This window comes from Amborella trichopoda, chromosome 2 (genome assembly GCF_054954075.1).
Source record: "Amborella trichopoda isolate Santa Cruz 75 chromosome 2, AtrichopodaSantaCruz75HAP2 v2.0, whole genome shotgun sequence".
NCBI classification, from domain to species: domain Eukaryota; kingdom Viridiplantae; phylum Streptophyta; class Magnoliopsida; order Amborellales; family Amborellaceae; genus Amborella; species Amborella trichopoda.
The window spans coordinates 68,533,204-68,559,532 of NC_142337.1; the positions used below are offsets into that span (position 1 = coordinate 68,533,204).

Here is a 26,329-nt window from a genome sequence, read left to right on the forward strand (position 1 = left end):
GAATGGATTTCAAGTTTTGGAAATAGTGTATGCTGTAATGCATTTTTGGACCATTAATTTTCAAATTTTCATAGATCTACTCGATCTACACTATTTTTTAAACTTGAAATTCTATAACTACAGATGAAAGTATATTTTAAGGCCACATTACAAAGACTTCCAATATTGAAACCCCATTACTCGACAGCATTTGAAGGTGCATTTTAATTTAATTGTTTAGATCCTTGGCTCTATACAAACAGCACCCTTATGTAAAGGGCCACGCACCCTTATGTAAACAGCCACACATTGCACAAATATGGAATGTCCATAGAGTGCGGCAACAATGGAGCCCCAAGTAGTCACAGTATTTAAAAATGACACCATTTCTTTATCATAGACAGGTATAATTGCGATACACATGATTGCAGTCCTCGAAATCATATTGCAAGGAATTCTGTCAGTGCAACAATAGGAGTCTTAAAATTTGTGCAAATGAAGTTAGAAGTTGTACATCTGAAAGACTGAGGAGTCATTCATGGTGCTTCAATTGTCCTTTTTCTCTGTTGCCAATTACTTTGGAGTATAAATATAGACGCGTTTTAGAGTTCCCGCTATCACAGAACTAGATGTTGACAATGTCAAGAAATGGAAAAGCGAGAACCACAATAGCTCTCCCGTGACGAAAAGAAAATTTGGTTAAATATAAGCTACCATGCAGAAAAAAATAGTGGGTGAGTGATTCAGTTTTTCACTATATTTCAGTGTTTTCAGTTTTCAGTACAAATCCTAACAGACTTCAGAAACTTTACATTCCTCTGAAAAATACAAGGTTAGTTTTGTTTAAACGCCACCCCTGAATATATGTATATATGCTGCAATTTACAAGGAAAACAAAAAAACAAAAGTTCTCCACATGTAAACCTTCTCCCATTCATTCAAGTGCTGCATCACACGCGGTGCCCCAAAATACATACAATGTGGTGGATCGGCATGCTGAACCAGAGGATTTACAAGTCAGACATGAGAACCAGTGTACCCCTCTCTCCTGTTTCTTCTACTTACAGTGGTTGATCTTGAGAGTTCCCCATATCTCCTAGCTACATATTTGCACGCAATGACAAGGAAAGTGTAAGGCCATAAAACTTGAACAAACAAGGTAGAATAGCCATGGAAAAATATAGACTAGTGCTCCATGAATCAACCCCCCAGGATCTTAGAAACAGCTGACAGATGCGATTAGAAGATTATCAGTTTTAGACTTAGTTTGATCATTTAATACCAGAAGTAGGAAAGAGTATCAGGTTATCAGCCAATGCATTAGCAGGGAATCAAAGCCTGCATACATATATAAGATTCCGTTTTCTCACTATATGTTGCAGAAGGTTAAACGTATCTGAACAGATCATCTTAGCAGAGTCTCAAAAATAGAATAGAAAGACCAAACCCTTTCTAACAACTACACAAATTGCAAACTTGGAATGAATCAAACCAGCTAAGGCCATCACACAAATATTTTCTATAAACAGAAAGAACAGACTATTTTTATACTAGTCTGTTGGCTAATTCTTTTGTTTGCCCATCTTTTGAAGGTTTCTCTTATTTCCTTATCCAGAACAAGGCCTAGGGAGAGGTAGGATCAGCCTGCCAAAGGGAGTCCCTAGCTTTTCTTCAGTTCAAAACTATGCTCCACAAGGTGCATGGTTTAGACCTAGCTAGGGAGAATCTTGAGATTGGATCACGTTTGTTTAGTCTATCCAAATGCTCCCTTCCTGGTTCAATTTCCACTATCTAAAGTTAATTGGCTGGTGAATGACCCCTCAAGAGCATTCCACAAATATGCCCCAGGGGACCATGACATTTGCTCCCCATAACCAGTCCATTTTGCTATCTTGGTTTTGAAAATCTAGTTCATTACTGCAGTGCTCTAAAAGCAGAACTAAATATGAAAGAAGAAAACAATGATCTGAACAACTAAACTAGGATGATCACAATGGTGGTGTCACTGAAAGTAGTCGCAATGCAGAATTCCAGGCTGTAACTCAAAAACTTTCATTCTTTGCCTTTATTGAAAATTCTACCTACAGGTGCCACAATTACAATAAAATATGCCAACTACAATCTAAGATCTTAATATCTTACTGCAAAGAATAAACTTTATTCAAACTGAATAAAACTTGACAACTTCAAGAAACAAATAAATAAGAACCACAGTAAATAAAAATTAAAATAAATATGGAAGGAGCTAGTGACTTTTGCCTAAGGTTTACCCCTTAGGGCTTAGTATACCCCACCCACCTGACCAATGGCGCACTTGATACTAGAACTTGCTGAATTCACCACCCTAAAATTGAAAAACACCTCTGGGACTCCCATTATGAAAACTTCTAGGGAAAGAGAGCTAAGGTCACAATTAAGGTTTCACAAAGAACCCTTTTTCCTCCATGGGGCAATGCCAAAACTGGCACCTCCCCAATTTTAAAACCAAGAGGGCTGGGCGTGTAACCCTTCTTAAAGGTGTGTACCAGCCCTACACTTATGGAGAGCAGCGTGCAACCTTTATGCGAGAGAGAGAGAGAGAGAGAGAGAGAGAGAGAGAGAGAGAGAGAGAGAGAGAGAATATTTAATTTGAATTATTCATCTCCAAGATCAGCCATATAGATTGAGTCTCTAGGATCCTTATCCCTTGAGATTTGACCCACATCCACTTCTAATCCATCTAGAACTTATCCTCTAGAATTATCTAGAACAATCGAGGAAAATCTAGAAATCCTATTCTCTCGCAAAGAGAATTAGGAAATCAATTTAAATTTGGTCAAAGATAACTACATAAAAAGAAAATCACTAAGATAATCTTTAAATAATAATTTTAACCAAAAAAGAATATTTTCACTAAGAAAATATTTTAAAACCCATAATAAGAAAACTTAACATGATAAAACATCATGTGCCAAAAACAAAGTGGGCATAATGGGATGTGGCCCCTAGTGGGCTCCACATGATATACCCTCTAGTGGGGACCACACGTATGGGGCTGGGCCAAATAGCCCCTCCATGTGGATCTCACACAAGTTATAAAATTTTCCAGAATTCCCTTGAGATTTTCAAATTTCAGAAATAGCTTTTTTGGGTTTTTACGTATTTAAACTTTATATTTAAATTTCAGAAAAATTCATAAATTCATAGTAACACTTTTTTAGTTGAAAAAAATATTCGTGGAGTTTCACAAAAATCTAACACAAAAATACAATTTAGAAGTGGATAGGTAACTAATGGGTAAGAAACAAGCGAATATTGGGCACTCCACCCATGCCAGGATTGATCCACTACTTTCTTCTCAAATTATCCCAACAAGACCCATAACCCACAGTCAAGGGTAGGGGCGCATGGTTGGCCCATCAGAGTTAGCTAATTAATAGTGGAACCACAGTCCCAGTATGTGGATTACCGGTTCCCCCTTAAGAGCAAGTCAAATGCAAACATATTGCAAGAGGCACTCTCACTATGTACATGTACATTTGTCCCTCTGTATAAGGTTGCTTCCCAAAATGCAGTCGTCATATGTACATGCCATGCCGAAGGTTTATTGGGGATTTGACCCTCGCTCTCACAAGCTATTCTTCTGCACAAAGGACACCCCACAACTCTCCTGGCTTACAAACAATGTCTTTGGGCATCTCTCGGACCTTAACAAAGGATGATCCAGTATAAATGCTCAACGGTAGTGCCACATGCCCAAAGATAAGGGTTTTGGACATGACCCGAGCCATAGACCACCCAACCCTAGTTCAATTAGCCACAATACACTCCCATTGAAGTGCACAAGACACTATAAATAATCTTATTTACAAACTCTCTAGGCCTTTACAGGCCACAAACCCCAACAGTCATCGATTCTAGGCTGAACTGGACCTAGCATCTTGGACATTGGCTTCTTTAGAGGCCTGGGAAGGTGAACACACTAGTCTGGAAAGAGTGTCATCTTCCTTGTTGAATATATCAAGCACAATTGGGAAACAAACCAACATATTTTTATCAAGGTTTTGAAAATTACCAAGCTTAATCGCAACTAGCCGAATCGACTCGGACCCCGGGGATTGCTCAGGCCCATTCTCACCCAGCCTCGGATGTTGGGGGAAAAAGAGAAAAAAAAAAAAGGAAGAAAGAAAGAAAAACAGGCACTTGCTTGCTTTTCTGAACCTTTTTGGATTAAGTATTGATCCTCATCAACAATTACTCCTCCTAATTGCTCATTTGACCATCAATCCATTGGTTTTGGAGTAGAAACAAGGTTAGGTTGAAGAAATTTTGATCTCGGTGAGGTTCTATCATACAATATTTGGCTCTCGTTTAGCTCCCAAACCCTGAAATTTGTTTCAGTATGTTTGTACTTGAGCCTACAAGAAAAACCATTTAATAATTTGTTGGATCAACAAGGTATAGAACAAATCAAGACTCCAAATTTTGGGGGTTTTGAACCAGAAATCAAATATTCATTGAGCAATTTCATTCAAATTTGTCCCAAAATGGTCAAAACCAAAGCCCTCAATAAATTTTTTTTAAACAAAACCAAAAAACTCAAAGATCAATATTTGGTTATTTTTTGCCATTTATCTCCGCCATTTTCTTTCCAAGGTGTTATTTTGATTTAAATATCTTGCTTTTTATTTTGAGTTACACCTCCTATAATATGAAATTTTATTTTGAGACCTTGATTTATGTTTTTTTTGGCCATTTTTTCTTTTTACTCTTTTTTTAGTATTGGCCAAATCGGCCAAGCTGACTTGGACCTAAAAGGCACCCGGTTTGGGTCCCTGAACGGGGTTTTTGAACATTGCATCAATAAATTGACCAACTAAAAGAACAAATAGTGCATTCTAACGAACAAGATGAATGGAAAGAATAGCAATAACTAAACCATCTCTTGGTAAAGAACAAGTAGTCAATATATTTTTTTTTTCCACCAGGAACGACTACAGGGTTAAACTTCTAAACTTATATTAAAGGGTATCGATGAAAATCATCATCAAGAAAAGACTACAAACAACATCTTGAAAGGATCATATTTCAAGAAAGGAAGGCCATGAAGTGAACTGAAAGATCAGTAGCATATATCACTATAAGTTTCTGCTTCTATGGCTATCTGCTCTAACAGGGACTTGGGACCTAAAGTTCAGGACCTGAACTGTAGCAAATTAACTTGAGGATGTCATTTCATATGAAATGCGGAAACCCCACAATGAATATAGCTCCAACTTTGGGGAAATTATAGCCTGAAGATATTTCTAAATGCAACATGATAGTTCATTTAAGGTATTTATGTGTGAGGAGTATGTTATACAACACGGCCATAAGAAATCGACTCCGTAAAAAAAAAAAAAAGGATGCATGACAATAGTTCATTTAGGTATCAACCGCACTATCCAAACAGAACAAAACACAAGAAAAATGGGTGGTGTTCTTCAGAAGAAAATCACCTTGGTGTTCTGAAAATTGGTCACGAGTCGCATATACTGATCACGTGCTTCTGGGTAACGAACCATTGATTGAACTCTTGCCAAAGCCTTCTCCACACCAGCTGCCTTCTGTTTCCTACCAAGACGCAGAAAGTCATATTCATCAGTCTTCACAGCTTCTGGTTCCACATTTTTTATTGCTTCAGCCCGGAATCCCCGTAATCCAGCTCCTTTCCGTCTCCAACGCAGAATAGCTTTTTCAACAATGCTAACAGACCATATGACCTTTCTATATTGCTTACGAACTTGGTATCCTCTTACATGTGCCTACAAACACAACAATCACTAGGTTAGAAGGAAAAAAACAGAAGAAATTATCCAACAGAGGATAACATTCTCTCAATGTTAATAACAGACATCTACATCGCTATCTAGCGATACGACATTGTCCATAATTGTAGCAAGTTTTCCATTATCAGTGGAATTAGAAATTTGACGAAGAGCTGAAATCAATTTGAGAACTACAGTTGACATTGCCAAGAGCCAAAGAGAATACTAGCCTTGTCACACAGACTACAATTGAATACAAATTCCAAATCTGGATGAATAAGAAAGCGTCTTTTCTGATCTCTATGAAATATGGAACTATAGTTCTGAGGCAAATTGAATCTCCACGTAGGACATTAATTATCAAAAACCTTTTACATAAGCACAGGTCACAGTGTAAAATGTGTTGGAGTGATGTCAGATTGAATTTTAAATACTTAATATCTGCTCAGGACGAAACCTGAAAGCTTAATATTCAGTAGGACACGGCCAAGGCTTACCTTTTGTTTGAAAACTGGCGAGTGTCCAGGTAAGATTGACTCGAGTGAGGTCAAGTTTTATCTCCTATGTTTTACACCAAATATATTCAGTACATTCAGTTATTTTTGAGGTGTTGGGACTGTTCTTTCACACAGTTTTTGCAATTCCAAAACTGAATCGTTTGCTCTTTTGACATGATGATATATAGCACTCTAATTAGTGGTGCAAAAGAGGACTTATACCGCTTGTGAATAGATTAAGGAGAAGAACTCTTGGATATACAACTTAAGCTACAAGAAAATTTTCCATCTGAGAATCCAGAACCATATGTAAAATCATATCAGAGGTCATTCCAGGCAAAGAAAGAAAATAAACATCCAAATGAAGTACCTGGATTTTCACGATGCGGTTACGGATAATGAGGAAGTCCTTTCTCCCTTTCCAACCACGAAATTTTCGCTGAATTTTAAGAGCAGCAGAATGTAAGGAATCACTGAAGTGGCCTGTCTTCTGAGCCCTGTTTGCAGATATCAAGGCTGCTACTTCTTCTGTTACTTCAAATTTTACATCATTAATTTCCCTCTGCTGTCGCTGTCTATGCCGGAAGGAGTAGACCCTAAATGCACCTTGAATTCGATGTGCTGCTTGAGCCGCATTCCTAACGGCAGCAAGTGATCCTCTCAGGGATAGGCTATCCTCTCTCCCTCTATCAAGAGGTACAATACTTTGCTCTTCCACTGTCTCCATAGCCTTCTCGGCAGCAATAGTTGCAGAAATGGTGTCCATTGCGTTCTCCTTCAAACCCAATGAAGAAAGGTGGCTTGTTAAATCTGCTTCTGCTAAATAGCCAGCAATACCTTTGTGCCCTCGACTTGAAGCTAGATCAGCTGCTGTTTTCCCTGCAGGAAATTTCGTAGTAGGATCCTCCACAGCACCTGGAGCTGCACCTAGGCTGACAAGAGAAACAATTGCTTCCTCTCTGCATAGAAAAGAATTTAGAAAGACATCAGAATGACAGCACTGTTCAAAGCAAAAATAACGAAAGTGACCATAGAGATAAATACTGAAACAGCATGCAGATGAATTGCAGAAAAGAATACAACTTAACTGCCTAGTCCTAAAGTAACTAATAGAAAGACAAGCATGACTATTTACTATCTTAAGAACGAATAAACATCAATTCCAGGTCAAGGAGATCATGCATTTGGAAGAGATGGTCTCATCTCAACAGCAGATTGCATCAATGCATTGGACACCATAACAGATCATTTCCACGTATTTCTTTTGTAAAAACCCATTTTAATGTTGCAAGGAGACAAATGGCTGAAGTGGGGAAAACCTCTCAATTAGGGTGTGAGGACGTTGAAAGCCTGCAACCAACCCCTCAAACCAACATTTAAATTTGAGGCATCCAATGGAAGAAGGAAAGTAGTACCCAGGATCTTGTTGTAGATGAATTCCAGGACTTCAAGAAGCCTGAAGCCTATCTAAGGATGCCTATATCTAGAAGAACAATAGAGAAGTGTCCTAAATTATTCTTTTCTTTTTTCTTTGAGAATGTTAACATTGTATTATTATAATCGCATCGTTACAAGAGAAAGCCCCCCCCCCCCCCGCCCCCAACGAGGGGCCAGGAACAACCAAACAAGGGTGGATAACTCCCAATGGAACCCAGACAAACACTAAAAAAGGTTAAACTCCTAAGAGGAGCCAGCAAGTCCTACAAGCGACTGTCCTATTCTACTCAGTCAAGGGACAACAGGCTCCTTTAGCAAGAGCGTCCGCATGAGAATTACTCTCACTCCAAACATGACTCCATGAGATCGATATCCCCGAAAAAAGATGGGCGATTTCTTCGAAAATATGAGCTAGGGTCCACCGATAAGGGCGTGACTGCAGCAGCCCAGCGGATTACATTGAGTGAATCTCCCCCAGCAATGAGAGGTAGAGGCCATCTGTGGGCATAAAGTCTAAGGCCATCAAGAAGGGCGAGAGCTTCCGCTGATTGGGTGTTGGAGTGGCTGATGGATTTGGAGAAAGAGGCTAGGTATAGCCCTCATCGTTTCGGAAAAGACCCCTGATGCCTGCATGTCCGGGATTACCCAGGGAACACCCATCTAAGTTGAACTTCATGGTCCTCGAGCTAGGGGGAGACCAATAGGAAGACCGGGAAACCCTGGCCTGCAAGAGGTGGAAGTGGAGCTGCCAATTGAGCTGGAATGCCAACCGGTGAACACCTTTGAAGACTTTGTGGTTGGATGCCCAAAAAGAAACAAGGGACTTGATCTTTTCAAAGAGAACTTCAGGAGGCTTGTATTGACCTTGGAAGATCCAGTTGTTTCGCTTGGTCCAGACAGTCCAGAGGAGAGCAAAAATTGAAACCTTCGACCTGACTCCGCCCAAGAGTTAGGGATGAAGGGAGGAGAACATCCAAAGGTATTGATTTTAGAGTCACCCAATACCAGTGGAAATGATGAAGAAGGTGACCCCAAAGAGAATAGGTGAATGGGCAGTGTATAAAGAGGTGCACATTTGTATCCTCCACCTCGAGGCATGTCGTGCACCGGTTGGGGATGGGGAGGCCTCTTCTCTGGAGGAGATCGACAATAAGGGCTCTTTGGTGAAGGGATAACCAGGTGAAGAACTGAATTTTGAGTGGCACAAGGGAGAACCAAGCCCGAGCTGATATGGAAAAAGGGTTTCGAGGAAAGGTGGGTGGTTGCGTGAGTTTGCAGTAGAAAGACGAAACCGAGACGAGCCCGATGGAGAAGGGCATCAAATGAGCCTATTGTTGCCCCGCAAGGAAATGAACGAACGCGTCTAGTAGAGCTGATAGGTTGAGGAATTCCTCAATTTCAGATTCCAGAAGAGACCTCCTGAAAGTGGGACTCCACAGACGTCTTTGCCCGAGGGTTTGGAATACTTCAGCCACTAGTTCCAGCCTCTTAACCATGAGAAAGAGGGATGGGAAGAGATAACTCAGGGAAGAGGATCCTAGCCACAGGTCGGTCCAGAATTTAGTTCGACAGCTGTCACGAGCAAGAACCCGAGAGTTCAGTGACTTGAGGGTACTTTGCAGAGTACTCAAAAATCCTGAAGCCCTGCTGTAGGGCCTGCTTGGGGGGAGCCAAGAAGACGGTTGAAGATGGTATTTCATTTGCAGAACCGACTGCCATAGATGGTTGTATTGGGTGGCATAGCACCACCATCATTTGCCCAAACGTGCAGTATTATTGAGCTTGAGGTTATGGATTCCAAGGACTCCAAGGTGAAGAGGTGCACACACTTTGTCCCAATACAAAAGGTGGAATCTGCGCTTCTCACTGTCCCCTACCCAAAGGAACTTTTTCATCAAGTGGTTATGACAATTGAAAATCGATGATGGCATCCTAAAAAGGGACATTAGGGATACACAAGAGGGTTGCTTTGATGAGAGTTGTTCTCCCAGCCGGGGAAAGGAAGCGACCTTTCCAGGAAGCGAGCCCAGGAAGTAAGCTTTGGTCTGCTCGTGCAAAGGGGGAGGCCTAGATATGAAGAGAAGAGGGTCTTGGTACTAACGTTATTCTTGCGAATGGTGGTTCAAGGGCAGAGCTGATACCCATGATTAAACAAGCACAAGGAAAGACAAAGACAAACATCCAATAAGAATGTAAGGAGAACAATAAGAACCATATACCAAAACAAGGAACTTGGCCAGATGATGAGATAGAAGGGGGGAAATAGTTAGAGAGGCATAGTAACTGAATAGTATGAAAGGAATGCTTAGCAGTAGGGCTGCAAATGGGCAGGGTCGAGACTAGACCAAGACCCCAGATGCATGTGTGTGTGTACATGCACGTGTGTTTGTAATAAATATATATGCATCTGAATCGGGTCCAGTCGAGTTGGACCTCATCAGCAGGTTGTACCCTTTGGGTCCCGGCCTAGACCTAGGTCAGGTCAACCCACCCATTTAGCAGCCCTACTAGGGGCTAAGAGTCATGGAAAAGGGAGGATCACAGAATTCAGCTTCTTGGAGTTAATTGTAGACTGATATGCACTGTACTTGAATGTAATTTGCCCTTTAATTAAGAGAACTTTGCTGTCCAAGAAAAGGATGACTTCTAACACTCCAAAGACTACAATTTAAACACCACATATGATGACAATGTTAACAAGAAATGGCGAGGATATGTCAAGCTGTTTACAAGTGCCAAAAAATAAGGAAAAAAATAAGAACTGCCGATAGTTGTTTGAGGAAATAATGTATAGCTCTCAGGTACAAAACAACATCAAAAACACACCTTCCATAGTATGCAGCCCAGTGAAGTCCTGTCCTGCCGTGCAGATCTCTGAAATTGGGATTCACGCCAGTAGCAACTATGGGATCCATGGCCCATTCATAACCAAGGGCAGCTGCCAAATGGATAGCACCTTGGCCTTCATCATCCAAAACATTGGGTCCCTTTCCATCTTCATGAGCTTTGCATAGAAGCCACTCAGACAATCTGTCCTTGAGCAACTTTTGCACCAATAACTCTCTAGAGTTTTGATGATTTCTACCAAAGGATTTACAAGAATTCACAAGGTTATCCCATTCGGTTTTGTCATTACTTCTCAGGAAAAACTTGTGTTTCCTTAAGCCACACTTTTCACAATTTTCTGCAGAGCAATCCAACCACTTCCTTTCTGATCCAAGGTACAACAACTTAGCAAAACGTATTTGAAGATTTGTTTCATCTACTGAGTTACTACTCATCATTGGTGGCAGTGTAAACATAGATGGTCGTTGACGATATTCAAATTCCCGAACCTCACTACAGGCTAACCTGTCACTACAGGTGATATAGAATGGAACTCGCCCTGGGCCATGTGGAGGAGCATGACATCGGATAACGCCAGATGTTAAAACTTCAGCTGAAACCTCAACTTCACCAAACATACAAGACCACTTTCGACTTGAGAGGCACTTGCTGTCCCCCAAAAACGTACCAGAGATTAAAACCTGATATAGGCAGCTATTAGCATGACTCAGGTGATCAGAAATGGGCTCATGTTGATTTCAACAATAATTCGAATAGATAGACTTCAAGTAGGAAGCACTGTTAATAAACAAAAAATGAAGTATAGTAGTAAATTCTATCCTTCCATTCAGAAAAAAAGCAAGCATTACAAAAGCTGGATAAAAATTTAATTCATTGGACTTCCTCTTGAAACTAACAGACTTTGGATAAGAAAGCGACAATTTAGTTGTTGAGCAGGATGAGTAGCAGCTTTTGCAGGAAAAAAAAAGAAAGGAATGACGTGCTCACCTTTGTTTCCACATCACTATAAGCCCATTCTGGTGAGAAATCAATAATACTAAACAATTGTTCTTGTGAAAGGGATGGACTCATTGAATCGATATCCAACTGCATATGGTGTGATAAACTAGATACTTCCTTCTCACCATTCTGATTATCAAGTGTGTTCCAGTAATTACCCGAGTCTGAGGCCATCAACGAGTCATCACAGTCCCCACCAATTTCCTTGCTCATCCATCGCCCAAAGCTGTCAAGCTTCTTCAAAGGCCCTTCTTCATCATTAAATGAGTTATTAACCAGGGCATTATTGCGGATACCATCAGCCTCAGTATCCATCCTCAAGGGCTGCTCACCTGCATGAGGAAAGGTGCCCATCTCACTATCATTCTGAAATCGTATAGGCATTTGTTGAGGATGGTGCTTGTTGGAATCCTGACCTACAAGCCTTGCAGCAGTAGTTGTCTGATTGTCCACGAGAAAACCATCTGCAGGTCCAATATTCCCCTCATTTGCTTGCTCCTGCAAATTTCGATTAGAAAATAATGCTTAGCCTTAAAGGCTTTCTTCAATAGCTTGTGAAATATAAATTCTACTATAATAGGCTCAGTCCAAAAAATGGAATGAAAATATTAAAAATTTGCGAAACAAAATCCTCAAAGTTTACATGATTCTATCAGAAGCAAATGCATTCATAGGGAATTTCACTGGAAGAAAATCCATTCCTCTCGACAGGATTCTATCCCGTACCAAGTGATTTGGAGGTCTTATCTCGTTGGAACAGTAGATATCCCAAATCCAGAGTAAGATGGATAGAAAACAATACACATAACACAAATCTAATACCTGAGAAATTGGCTTCACACCTGTGGCAAGTGCTTCAAGATGCACATCGGGAAACATCCCATATACCTCACCTCGGCCATCTTTTATCGGACCATTACCACCCACAACTGGAGCAGCCAGCTTCACAGAGGAATCCTCAATATCATTAGTTTGGCTGAGGGTAACCTTTTGCTCATATGCATCTGATGTGATTTTGTTTGAACTATCAATTTCAGGCCACAATGCACTAGCATCATGGCTATGTGGTGACCAACCTAAGGAAAACCATATAGCAAGTCAAGTTGCATCCATGGAGAAAGGGAAGACAAAACTTGTACAGAGAACAGCTACATGGGATGCATAAAATTATGAATAACAAGATAATTCAGAAAACAACCTTTATGGAGAGATAAATTTAATGATTCCCCCATTCTAGATGACAAGCAGATGTTAGGAATACTGTTAGCCTCTTGTGAAACACCAATGTTAGTGTGATGCAGCTCATTGGGCATATATTTTCCAGAAAAGGATAGATCAACATTATAAGGATCACATGATCCCCTGTCCAACCCCATGATATTTGGCAAGGCTCTTGATTGGGGATCAGACAAAAAGCTTCTACTCTCTGTTGCATTTGTTCCATCAAATGCCTGTAAAGAAGAAAACTGAAAACCCGGATGAGAGGCACTGGCATCATCATCATCCCCAGACTCAGCAGCATCATCAAAGTCAGGTGAACGGGTTTCTCCATTCCAATCAGCTGTACTTGGACTCGATGCATAAGATATCTGAGTTGTGACAGCTGCAGAGTTACCCTGTGTGGAGCAGGCAGGTGAACTGCTCTGAGCAACTATTCCATTATCTGCAGTTGACAAACGAGGAATGCCACACCTGTTACCCTGTGGATAACAATTCGGGAGTAAATAGCATGAGCTATGATCTATAGACCATATTGCCAAACACATTTGAACCTCAACAAAAAAAATGCAGTAAATTGCAGAAAACATTAAAAGTGGTAAACTTCTAACAGGATGAGGGTTGCTACCTACGCACAATTTCTTAAATAAAAAATAAAATAAAAATAAAAAAACTGTTAATATAGGGTTCTCTTCAAGATAAATAGATAAAAAGGCATGGAAATGCACTACAAGAAAAGAAGAAGATAAACAATACATTACCTCTTTCACCTCTCGGTAATGCACAAGAACAATGTGTTCTAATTTCCTGTAGAGAGACAAAAAAATATCTGAGAAAAAATGAAAAATCAGCAAGAAGTAAAGTATGGTAAGATGTCCACAAAAGGGGCAACAATTTGTAAAATACATTTGAAGGAAAGTAATAAATAATAAGTAAGAGAATATATGATAGAAACTCAACCACAGGCAGCGCCATTCACAACCTGTATCCTTAGTTGCCATCACTGCTAGCTTTAATATCTAAAAGACCTATTTAACAAGACTGAAAACCACCCAGAGGTTCAGATTGGAACACTCAAACATTATTAAAGGTTCATGCCATGAGATAAGAGGGGCGAGCAATGCTATTTCAGTAAAAGTATATAGCTATCCTAAAGACATCATGCATTCTTATCATGTAACTGCAGGTATCAAATTTTAATTTGCTCACTTTGTGCACAAAGAACCCTCCCCACCCCCCCCCCCCCCACCTCCAGAAAAAAAAAAACACCCACACCCACACACGCACAAAAACAAACAGAACACACATTAACACAAGCACATTCACATGATGCAACTAAAAAATGCATGTAAAAAGAGTTGATACTCACGCATCAAGCATCCAATAACATCTTCTCTGCAAGTTCTCATTGTCCTCACCATGCGCGTAATAGCAATGGAGAACATCAACACGTCCAGCCTACAAAAAAGGAATATATGTAAGAATGGATAAAACAATTCATACACATGCATAGCCAACTATCATATATTTTCATGCTAAGGGTCAAAATACCAAATTATACAACTAAACAAAGCAGAATATAGGACTAACTTCAATTCAATGATGATAAAGCATACAGCAAAACCAACTGCCTATCAGAAATCATGTTATTTCTGGAATTTAAGAATCAATGGAACGTGGGGACAAGCAAAGAAGGAATTAAATGATAAAATCATGTTGACTAATAGGCATCCGCACAAATTAAGAGATCTCAATAAATTAAACCTATTAAGAATGTCAAAATGAAGAACTACAAAATGTCTTAATCTGAAAGCACCGAGTATTCTGGATTGTAAAGCACTTTTTCCACGATAGAAGTCAATAATTAACAATTGGTACCATAGGCTTAATATTTCTCATTCGAATTAAGCATTGCCTCTTGAAAACACATACTAGTGGAAGTCGAAAAACCATAAAAGAACTTGCACTTCACATTATGTCAAATACACTAAAACACCAATTATAATAATGAGACTACCAAAGGGAGGGAAATTAAAATAATAGAGAGGGAATGCATTAAGAAAAAAGACCTTCAATTTTTCATGGGCTTCCCTCACTGTCTTCCCATCTTTCTTCTTTCTCCAACGATGGCCATCTTTACGAAAATAACGAAGTGTTTTCCGATCGAATAGAAACAAGGAACCACCTGCAGAACAGAAATGCAAAAAAAATTACAAATATGTACACTATGTATAGGAAAAAAATGGTCCACATGTTCCTTGGATCATCACTAGCATGGAGAATAAGTTCATAAAACAATTCTTTGATAATTACTTATCATTTAGATACATATGTGTTTTTGTGAGCGTGTATGCATGAGTGCACATGCATGTGCATGTTAGATAGATAGAAGGGGAAGAGAAAGAGAAGTAGATATTTGTGCTATATACTTTTAGTTTGGCGAAATTTACAAACAAATTCATAAAAGCTGAACTACTGAATTTGTGCCAGAGTTCGTCTAACCTACCATGTACCAAGGATCAAAATCCAATCTCAGTCTATGAGCTCAGTATCCACCCGAGGTGAGTAACTCGAGCCATATACGAGCCTAAAAAGGGCCCAAAAATTGCAAAACAAAACACAAAAATTTGCTAAAGAATAAGCAAACAGCAAAAAAAATTAAAAACAGAATTAAGAATCTGCAAAAGATTGAAATAATTACAACATGAAAAATTCAGAAAAATTCAAAAAAGGGAAAAATAGAAAAATAGAGCATACAATAAGAAAAATTCATTAAACCTTCATAAAAACATAAAAATTATACAGAAACATATGTATACATGTTTCTTATTGATATGGTAAATATAAAATTTTTTAAGAGTTTTTATATACTCGATTATTTACATTATACTCGTCTCAGCAGGGTGCCGAGGTGGATTTTGAATCGACTCAAATGAGTTTTTCAAACACTACTATGTACATGAAGTGTGGGAAATTGGAAGAGCCCAATAGCTATTTGTCCTTCACCATTGCTCTTTTTCCAAAAGCATGATTTTAATTGAAATGGGGCAGCAGTGATTCTCCTTTAAGCTTTAACCCCTGGATAACAAAACTGCCAGAAGTTTTCCTCTTTTTTATTTTTATTTTTCCCTCTCTACCCAAGAAAACAAGAAAATAAACATCAGTTGCTTGGAATCAACTAGGCATCTCTATTGGCCCATTTCAAATTAGAAGAATGATTTGAAAAAGGAGCAGTGGCCTTTTCTGTTGCACATTCATCGTGTGTAGTAGGAAGGTCAGACTTACACTTCTGTAATTTCAGAAGTGATCCTTTTCACTTGCATGGTTGAAAGAGCTTTTATGCATATTTTGCAAGCTTCCCTTAGATTCGATCTGATAGTTATAAAAAAGAATGAAATACACACCATAAAATTACTTAACACGTACACATGCAAATGACATTAAAATTTATTGTTAGGCACTACTTGGCATGTACTAGTTTAACTCACAGAGTCTACAGTCATCAACTGACAGACATTGTTCAGAAGGCAAAGCATATCAAAGCACATGCATCGTACTCATCTCAAACCCAGAACAAAAAAATATGGAACATGGAGCTAGAAAAATGCTAAATATATTTTGCCTAGTATCAATCTCTTGCCATATTTGATAAGCATGTAAAAAAACATTCAGCTATTACAGAGGTACAACACTGCAGCCTCATGTTATCAAGTTTGAAATGAAGCACCATAAAGTCATTGACTTCCAAGCCCAACCCCAGATGTTTACAAGTGAAGAATGCCTCGGACACTTCCTGCTTGGAAGAACTATGAAGGCCTTATGGGATATGGCAAGTACTCTTCTTAGGATGTCACAAAGTTAATCAAAGACTGAAGGGGTTGCAGGAACCAACACTTCAAAGCAAGTGACCCACCACCATGTGAGAACATAGAAAGAATAAAATATGAGGATTTTCATAAGGAATTAGAGATTATAGTGAAGGCAATACACAACATCATGGTCGGTAAAGAGTAAAGGTTTTTCACGTGTTGGCGATAATGAATTGCAAAATCTCCAGTGGAAGAGCACGATGCCTAGCAGAAAGGCAAGAGGCACATATTTTGCCTCCAGAACCAGAACTATGACTTCTGTACAAAAGGAAACAACTCACTGGCCATAATAATCAGGAGCTTTTAGGGATGAAATGAGGCAGTCACTTGTTGTTTCCATGTCCAAAAGGACGTGTAGAATCAGTTGTTGGGTTGTCCTTACCTGAGAACAGATAGACGACAATTTGCAGGTTCACTTCCTCTCTCTCAATAAAATTAAATTAGGTCCTTCACAGAAGGGGTTTCCAAGATTGCTCCATTGCTTCCAGAGATGGCAAAATTTTATATACTAATTGCGTATACAATACGTTTCCTTTTGATAATCAACATTATTTCAATTAGTTCATCCATAGACATTGGAAAGCCACCAAGTGACAGATAACTGGCCCATCTGATTTTCTGGAGGATAGTGACTAGACTGGAGAGAATTCTGACTTTGTGATTACTAGCAGTTGCTTGTGGGTACTAAATTTTGTTACCAGGGGGAGGGGGGAAGATGTAGGTCAATATTACGTATTAGTTTTACGCATAAAAAATAAAGCAATAAATTCCATTTGACCACACCAGCCGGACATAAAAAGAAGAAGATACCAGGGAGCTCATATGCACTTATTTGCTGTACACAAACAATAAACCATAAATTGCCATTTCACCATATCAGGAAGACATAGAACAAAGCAAATACCTGGGGGCTTATATGGTGGGTCTGGTGTCAAGTAGAACTTTTGATAGTTACGAAGAATTTCACAAACTTCACTGGGACGAAGCCAGCGATTTTGTGCTTCCAATAGTATTTGTGAAATGTCTGCGAAGAAAAAGAAAAGAACAATAGTCCGTAATATAAATGTCATGCTTGTCTGATACAAGTCGCAAACCAAAAGCATACAAACTGCAGGAGATGGGATATTTCAAACACATAGTTGCTAATAATAACAAACTTTTCACATTGTTATCTTCAGTCTCGCTAAAAAATCAATAAACAAATAAGTAGAATAATAGTATTAATTCATGGATGGGAATCTAAGACTAGAAAGAGATTAAAAAATAATTAATAATATCTGGACCATGCTTATTACAAAACATCCCATTGACAAAAAACATATCTAAGAAAGGACATTTTCAAAATATCAGATTGCCAGCCACCTTCCCTGTAAATAACGAAAATAATGGATAATAGACAGGTTTGATTCTTATTCACAAAGAATACATGAAGTAAAATAAGGTCCTCTTTGGATCATAACTCACTCATGCATGGATTTATATGCACAAGTGATTATATTTGGTATTTGGTGTGGACTTGATTACTATAAAAATCGATCCCACATACATAGAAAACACCACTTGTCAGGGATGGAGTAAAGCTTAAAAAATGCTATTTTGCCTCCATCACCAATAGGGCAGATTGTTGCACCACCAATAAACTGCATTGAAACTGGCCCTAAGAGAGAAATAATATCTCTTAAACAAGAAGGGTGAATGATAGGAATACTCCAGAGACAGGTTTCTATTTCAAATAAAGGTGACATTATATATATAGGAATACTCCAGAGACAGGTTTCTATTTCAAATAAAGGTGACATTATATATATATATAGGATGATTTCATGTCACGATGTCATTATAACATAATAAACCACACTACTAGAAAACCATGTTTGTGGCATTTGTATGACCCCAAAAACTGCACACACCCTCTCTCTATCCCAATAATCAATCCCCACAAAAGTAAAACTCGATTTGCACCCTATATATGATCAAAATGAGTACCCTCCAACAATGAATCTAGATCATCTATTTGGTGAATTTCAAAGTCTAGGCCTTTATGTACTCAACGTTTATATTTTTAATCAGATATTGAATTGATCATTAAATGAAGAATTAGGCCAAAAACTAGGATACATTTTGGGAAAATGAAACTTCCATGGAAGACAAGCAAATAAAAGGCTTTATAAAAGTTCTTGTAGAATCGAGAATGAAGTTTTTCATTCTGTACATGCCAGATGAATTAGTAACCGCACCTAATCTCTGAAAAAGTCCCAATTGTTTTGAACTTTCTATTTTTGGAATGAGATATTACGAAATCCCCATGAATAGGATTAAACCTTATTCCATAGTAATTTCCACGAGACTCCTCCTTATTCTTCAGAAAGCCCCCAAGAGGGCTTAGTTGATCCATGATTTAGTTTTCATCTTTTCTTTTCTTTTTTAGGAAAAAGTTTCTATAAGGTTGTTGCAACCTTATACTGTTGAGGAAAGGTGCATCTCAAAAATCCTACTGTGGAGAGTGTTTTCACATAGGAGAGCCCTCCAACTGATCATCTCAACCTTGAGATGAATGGACATGAAGAAAAAAACGAATTCTAAGTTCAAAAAATAGTACATCTTGTAAAAAGCCATATGGACCGTCTGTTTTCAAGATTTTTAAATGTTTATTGATCTGCTTGATCTGTACCATTTTTTTAATTTTTAATTTTCTAACTGAAGATAAAAAGAGATTTTGAAGCCATCATAAGATTTCGATGCCGAAACGACATCTATAAGTAAATCTGATAGGTGCACCTGACTTCTACAGTATAAGGAGGCAACCTTATACAAACCTCACCCTCTGTTTTATTGTTTCAAGAAACATATCGATCAATTCCGATTCTTTCTTTTTCGATCGATTCTATTCTAATCAAGATGAATGGACCCATGGATCTATTTGTCTATATAGATTATTGTTCATGGATTAATGAAAATGTGTAAAAGCTGTATTGGCCTCTGCCATTATATGAGTCCCTTCCTTTTTGCATATGGCATCCCATTCCCTTTGGCAGCATCCACTAATTTGAAACTTAATTTTCGACCCAGACATTTTTGAGATGAATGATAGTAAAGCCATTTAAAAAATTTGGTAAGGGAAAAAGTCCTTCTAAGGCCTAGATCTAAGCATCTTCCCAAAATGGATGGCCTACGTCAATTGGGCTAAATTTCTAGGTCGTGATTTTTAATTTTTTCTTTTTTTTTAATTGGTCATTGGAATCAAAAGAGTGTATATTAAAATTTGAAGTAAAATAAATGGCCCTAAAAAATTTTTTTATGATAGTTTCATTATATTACCATACAATTGTTGGATGAAATCACTCCTCATCATTATTAGATCCTTTTCCCAACTATTGGGGGTCGGCTACACAAAACCCGGTACACCATTATGCTTTATCAAGTATCATACACTTAGGGCCTGTTCGATAACTGGAAGCAAGTTCATGAACTGTGTAAATTGGAAGTTCCTCATGAACTGTAAATTAGAAGTTACTTAAGAAGTTCCTGGTTTCTGTGTTTAATAACCTCCCTGGGAAGTTAAGAAGTTCCTGGTTTATGTATTTGATAACCTCCTGGGAAGTTAAGAAAGAGATACCCACTTTCCATAAATCAACCAATAATCAATTTGTACAATCCATGCTTATTTCATGATTTATATATTCTTAAATTTAAAATTTTGCATTTTTTATTTGAAGCATAGGTATATATTTCAATCCAAATCATAGTCTAACAAATCTTCCATTAATAACTCTACATCGGAAATGTGAAACTGAAATTAAATCTGATTAAATAAAAATGCAATGAACCAGACCATGCCAAGAGAAGCATGCAAGCCACTCTCTACAAGAAGTTTCAAATATGTAAGAAAACATAGATAATCTATTTTCAATATAAGTCACAGCCTAGCAAATTCTTCATGAATCAATAACTGCTTACCTCAAAATATAAGACTGAACCAAATTGATTTTTAGCAAACCAAGAAAAAAAAGCAAAGAATGGGACATGCTATTGCAATATAAGCATGCAAACCGTGCTCTAAGAGCTTTATCTACAAATTTAAGAGTGGAAAATCAGAAGGGTTGATGTTTCGTTTGAGAAAATCTTTTAATATAATGAGTAAACAATGTGAAACAAGCAAATTCTCATAATTTAACCATGCAACACCAAATAATGGAAAAATTATCATGGGGCAAAAGGATATCCAATTCAGTTTTCAAACAAAGATTGCAGGAGCATTCCAATTATCATCGGGCGAAAAGATATGATCCAAAGAGAAGGAAAAAATAAAAAAAAATAAAAAAAGAAGAAGAAAGGATTCACCTTGGGGATGGTTGATGGGTGAAGAGAGAGAAACGGCATTTTGGTGGTGGGCCTGCCAATTCTGTGGCAGCAGAGAAGAGAGAGAAGAAGATGCATCCCCTGCAACACTACTCTTCTTTACTTCTTCTTCACCAACACCACCACATTCCATTAGAACCCAACCAAATTACCCCCAAAAAATGAGACATACAATGTCCTAACGATCACACAGAGAAAAGGGGTAGAACCGAGTTACTGCAATCAGTTGAATTGAAAATGGTGAATGCGTAATCCGCGTTTTTGGGCATCCACTTTTTCTATAAGAAAGGGTAAAAGTCCTTAGAGAGAGAGAGAAGGGGTGTTACACAGAGAAAAGGGGCAGATGATGAGATCGATGTTCATACCCTTTTTGCCGCAGCTGCTGAATCAACAGGTGACAAATGAACAAAGAAAACACATCACTGCTCCCAAAAGAATAGAGAGAGAGAGAGGCCTTTATCTGCAGAGCAGCGATCAACCCCTTTAGAAACTTGAGAGAATCATAGGGACAGATTTCACATAGAGAAGAGAAATTTAGAGAGAGATAGAAAAGCTACAAGTTTGGAGGATGAGAGATTGGAGGGTATATTTGCTGCGGAGATATGTTTAGAGAGAGAAACAATACCGATGAGTAAACCTAGAGAGCAGAGAGGGTCTGGCTGAGCGGCGTGGTGCGAAGAAAGGGGTAGCTCAGCAGCTGATTGCAAAGTACAGAAGATGAAGACGAACCTGTTTAGGGTGTGCAACATCGCGAGTGAAGTTTTATAAAACTTCCAATTTCAAGTTCCGACCTTTTGGTTGGAACTTTTTTTACACTTAAAGATGGGAACATGAACAGTAAACCGAAGTTCCATACTAATCTTCCATTTTTTTATCAAACACAGAAGATAAACTGTAATAAGTAAGTTCCAACTTCCAGGAAGCAACTTCTTGTTATCAAACATGCCCTTAGTGAGGCCATAAAGTCCCCATATTTTTTCTCACTACTTCCAACCATGTTCTTTTGGGCTTACACCTTGCCCTTTTTGAGCCTTCCATGTGAACTCGACTCGCATTTGCGCTGCACATAGCCAACCCACCTAAGTCTATTTTCTCTCATCTTATCACCTACTAGAGTCACACCTAAGTTCTCCCAAATATATTCATTTCCATTTATCCTTTTTTGTCTTGCAGCTTATCCATCTCAACATCCTCATCTCAGCTACACTTATCCTAAGCAAAGCTGGTCTCACAACTGTCCTGGAGAACTTCCCCTTCAGCTTCATTGGCATGTGGAGATCAAATAAAACTCCAGTTGCACATCTCCACTTTGCCCACCCTAACTCTAATTTTCTGTGCGACATCTTTCTCAATCTCTCAATTTTTCTAGATTATCTACTCAAGATAACGAAAGCTCCCTCTTTTTGTATTTTTCGGCCATCAATCTTAACCACTTCCTCGTCAATCTTAACTACTTCCTGAATTATCTACTCAAGATATCGAAAGCAAGTAGGAGGTTGATTATGGTGGGATGCTACTTCTGTTGAGCAGTCTTTGTTTGGAGTGCGATGGTGGTTTCGGCCAAAAGATCCAGTGGGGGGAAGGTGTGAAAGGTTGGTGGTGGTTGTTATTGTTGGGTTTAACGAGCTTGGAGTGAATGGAGAGCAATTGGGAAGACGGAAGACCTTTTTTTTTTGGGGGCGAGGGGAGATAGAGAGAGAGAGATATTGAAACCCATTATTTATTTGCGAGAACAATTATAAGAATAATGTACATGTGAGAATAAATTAAATCATATTTCTCAAAAACATAGCCAAACCACCAATCATGTTCTACCAAACCACATGTGGCCAACCTCTAGTCAAACAAATTAGATACAGTTTATCTTGTCCATCAATGGACCTCAAAAAAGCACTAAGGAATTTTTTTTATTTACATAATAAATAAAAGACAAGTCTTATTTGAGCAGGTAATACACTTGAGCATTCAAAGGAAATGGGGTTTGTTCAATGAAGGACATGATGGGGGTATTCCTAAGACTCTTAAGTTCACAAGATCCAAAGGAACTTCATTTCTACTATCTTCAATCTTATTACCTTTAGCTTTTGCCTGCAGACTTAGTTCATTAGTTTAGATAAAGCTATCCTCCAACCCAGACATTAACCTATGCAATATTAGCAGAATAACAATAATGGAAGTCCATCAAAGAAGTAGCGACCAAATAAATACTAAGCTAAAATTTCTCAGAGCATGTCTTCGACCCATCAGTCCAGCATAAAGAGAAAGAGAAGGGGGACAGGGGAGGAGGGGTTGGTTTCCACTACACTAATTCTAAAAATATTCAACTTGCAACTTAAGGCCATCCTCGTATAGGAGAATCCCCTTAAAATTCAAAAGAACTTGGCATCAGAGATGAACTTAATTGAACTTATACTATAAGAATTCACCATGCCAAAAGGAGCATACCTCCTAACCATCATCCATTGCCATTTCCACTAAAATAAAGAAAAATAGAAACATAGACAAGCAAGCAAGCAAAGACGAACAATACAGAAGAATGAATCTCCTAACAATCTTCATGCCCAGTATTGGGCTAGTGCAATAAATTGTAAAATCTTTCGTTTTCTATTCAATGGTTCAAGTTAAAGGCGGAACCATGTTTCTCAAACGGGCCACGTGGTAACTGTTTTAAACCTTATCAAATTCAAAAGGGCTTTGAAATCCTTCCAAGACGGTGCGGTGCAACAACTTCTAGTGACCATTGCTTATTCTTCACGTCTGGCCTATAGCGCAAAACCTCCATCCAAAAGCTCTCAATCCATGTATCCCTTTGCCAACTCAATTTGAATTCATACTTTGACAACAGTAAAATGAACAGGCACAAGAATAGCAACCACATGTTAACGCTCCCAAATATCCAACATAGTCATCTCTAATATTGTTTCAGACAGAAGTGAGTAAGAAAACATACAAAAAAATTCGTCATGCCCTAATTCCATTTCCATTCTGCTTGCTGAACAATTATCTCATAAACTATTCCTCTTCAATTGCATACATTCTCATGAAAATGAAACAATAAGATGGGCAAAAAAGTTCATCATGTCCTGAAACCATTTCCAGTCTGATTTCCGAACAATGCCACATAAACTATTCTTATTGGATTGCATAGATTCTCTTATGAAACAATAACACAGACAAAAATACCAACCTAATTGTGGAGAGAACAACGCATATCTTCTGCTATCAGCCATGCGCGAGGGAAACTGCCAACTAAAAAACCCCTTCTCATGCGCTGCTCAATATTCAATCTCCCAAAAAAAACCACGCAAAAACACGAATCAGAAAGTCCAAAAAAGAAAAGGGCACCCCGATTGGGAGCTCACAGTTTTAATACCAGCCCATACATAATATTAAGAATAATAGAAAAAAAATGTATGTATTAAATGAGGAGAAAGGAGAAAGTGACATGATGGCAAAGTCGAGCATCGAGAGGGGATGGAGAGAGAGAAAAGGTGTAGAGGGGGTCAAGACTCAGGGCCTCGGCCTCGCACGACGACTCACCGCTTGCGCGTGTGGTGTTGCTTGCTTGGCTGCCAAGGCCTGCGCCTGGATTCACGTGCCTGGAGGGTATTTTAGTCATTTTAGTCGCCCATTTGGTTATTTTTTCAAAAAAAATATTTATTTTTTTTTTAATCAAGGTTGCGAATCCATGAATGGATCTTCCTTTGGAAATGGAACCAAAATGCCAAAAATATATTTGTTGTTTGGACGTGCTGAAAATAGGCGACTGCCAACTTGTGGTGCGCTTTTTTGAATCTCATGGCTCAGTGTTACATCAATTGTGTATATATATATATATATATATATGAATATAATTTTTTTTTGTAAGATATCATACGAATTATCTATTTTATAGATTATAATGCTTTTAAGTATCTACATGATATGTATCATTGAGCTACAAATTTTACAATGATGAATGAAAATAAATTTTCAGGTTTTTCTGGTACTAGGGACTGCATCTCCTAATAACTGGTACTAGGGATTATGTGTTCTAATAGAGTATGGAGGTGTGTCTTACTTTGATTGTTTAATATTGATACTATATATAAAGCATGCCTCATATATGTACCTATGACAACATCAAAGAGTGTTGAGCCGAGCGAACAATATTGATTAAATAGCTGAGAGTGAATCGAGGTTGATCTAACAATAGGTGAAGCGGCTTGACCCAATGGATTTGAAATTTTGGATGCACATGCGTCGCAACAAAACTAACCAATAAAACATCAAAATATTATTGGGCAGCTATTTCATCATTTTGAAATTTTTATACTTTTTTCTCATTTTGTTGGTTTCCCTTTGGTAAATTGTACATGCTCACAAAATTGAAGGTCAAATAGATTTATACAAAAATTTATATATTTATGAGCTGCATTTTTAATGCTAAGGGAAATAAGGTTTTTCTCCTGTTATTTTCCAGGGAGGAAAGAGAATATGAGCTACACTTTCAGTACTGAGGCAAAAAAAAGAGACATTGTAGCACTGCTTTGATATATAGGTTTAATATACATGGGCTATGCTGGGGGGGGGGGGGGGGGGTTGTGGGTCACAGATAACAAAAATGCCAATAATTTATGGACTTATCTTAGGAATATATCTTTTGATTGTTACTAAAGGCGTGGATGGTGTTCAAGGTGGGAGGGATGGTGGCCAGGCCCGCCTTGTTATTTAGAATGAGACAATTAAAATGTGCTGAGATCTAAGACATAGAACTTTATATGAGGGGGAAGGCCACAAGAACTCAAACCCACCTTCAAATTAATGGTTAGGATCGTTGATTCAAATCTTGCAGCTTCAGATCAGAAATCAGTAGGAATTGACATGGTTCCTAGTCGGGATTGGGAATCGACCCAAAGAATTGTGTGTATCAAGGAATAGGCGATCCAGATCCACCGAATCGTCTAGATCCCTCATATTTTATTTTATTTTGTAATTTTGTATTTTCAGATAGGAATTATTATAGACTGATTTTCACAACAGAGAATACACAATCATCGATGTTCGCGGATCCGAACTAGGCTGTCGGAAAGCAGATTCCCCGGCTTTTGATTACGATGAAGAGCTCTCTACCCTCACTACACAGGGGACCCAGTCTCGACATATGGGGCACACCTAAAATCAGTCACGCCATGGAAAACACAACATTATCTCAATATTATTCCTATCCACGAAAGGAGCCTTTTAAAACTTTATTTTCACACATTTAAGGGTTTAAGATACCGTTGCAATCATAAAGACCAATCAATATAATATTCTATCATATAATATCGAGTTTATATTAAAAGCATTAGAATGA

The 26,329-nt window shown here is 38.3% G+C and overlaps 1 protein-coding gene across 8 annotated transcripts; it reads right to left on the minus strand.

Moving 5' to 3' along the window:
- Positions 1 to 707: 707 nt before the first annotated feature.
- Positions 708 to 24,444, minus strand: LOC18430053 (calmodulin-binding transcription activator 2). 8 transcript variants are annotated; one of them, XM_088859768.1, is made up of 14 exons: positions 24,179 to 24,444; positions 20,974 to 21,096; positions 17,537 to 17,656; positions 14,833 to 14,948; positions 14,133 to 14,221; positions 13,525 to 13,570; positions 12,744 to 13,245; positions 12,368 to 12,621; positions 11,962 to 12,043; positions 11,534 to 11,877; positions 10,526 to 11,226; positions 6,633 to 7,221; positions 5,457 to 5,762; positions 708 to 1,079 (listed from the first exon to the last, which is right to left on the minus strand). In XM_088859768.1, exons 1-14 carry the CDS (start codon positions 24,219 to 24,221, stop codon positions 1,041 to 1,043), a joined length of 3,354 nt encoding a protein of 1,117 aa, XP_088715894.1. In that variant the 5' UTR covers positions 24,222 to 24,444; the 3' UTR covers positions 708 to 1,040. The 8 variants fall into 8 exon arrangements, with proteins under 8 accessions (XP_088715894.1, XP_020520474.1, XP_088715895.1 ...); XM_020664815.2 differs by having other exon boundaries at positions 20,974 to 21,099; XM_088859769.1 differs by lacking the exon at positions 24,179 to 24,444 and adding an exon at positions 21,357 to 21,472 and having other exon boundaries at positions 20,974 to 21,269.
- Between the last annotated feature and the right edge of the window lie 1,885 nt (positions 24,445 to 26,329).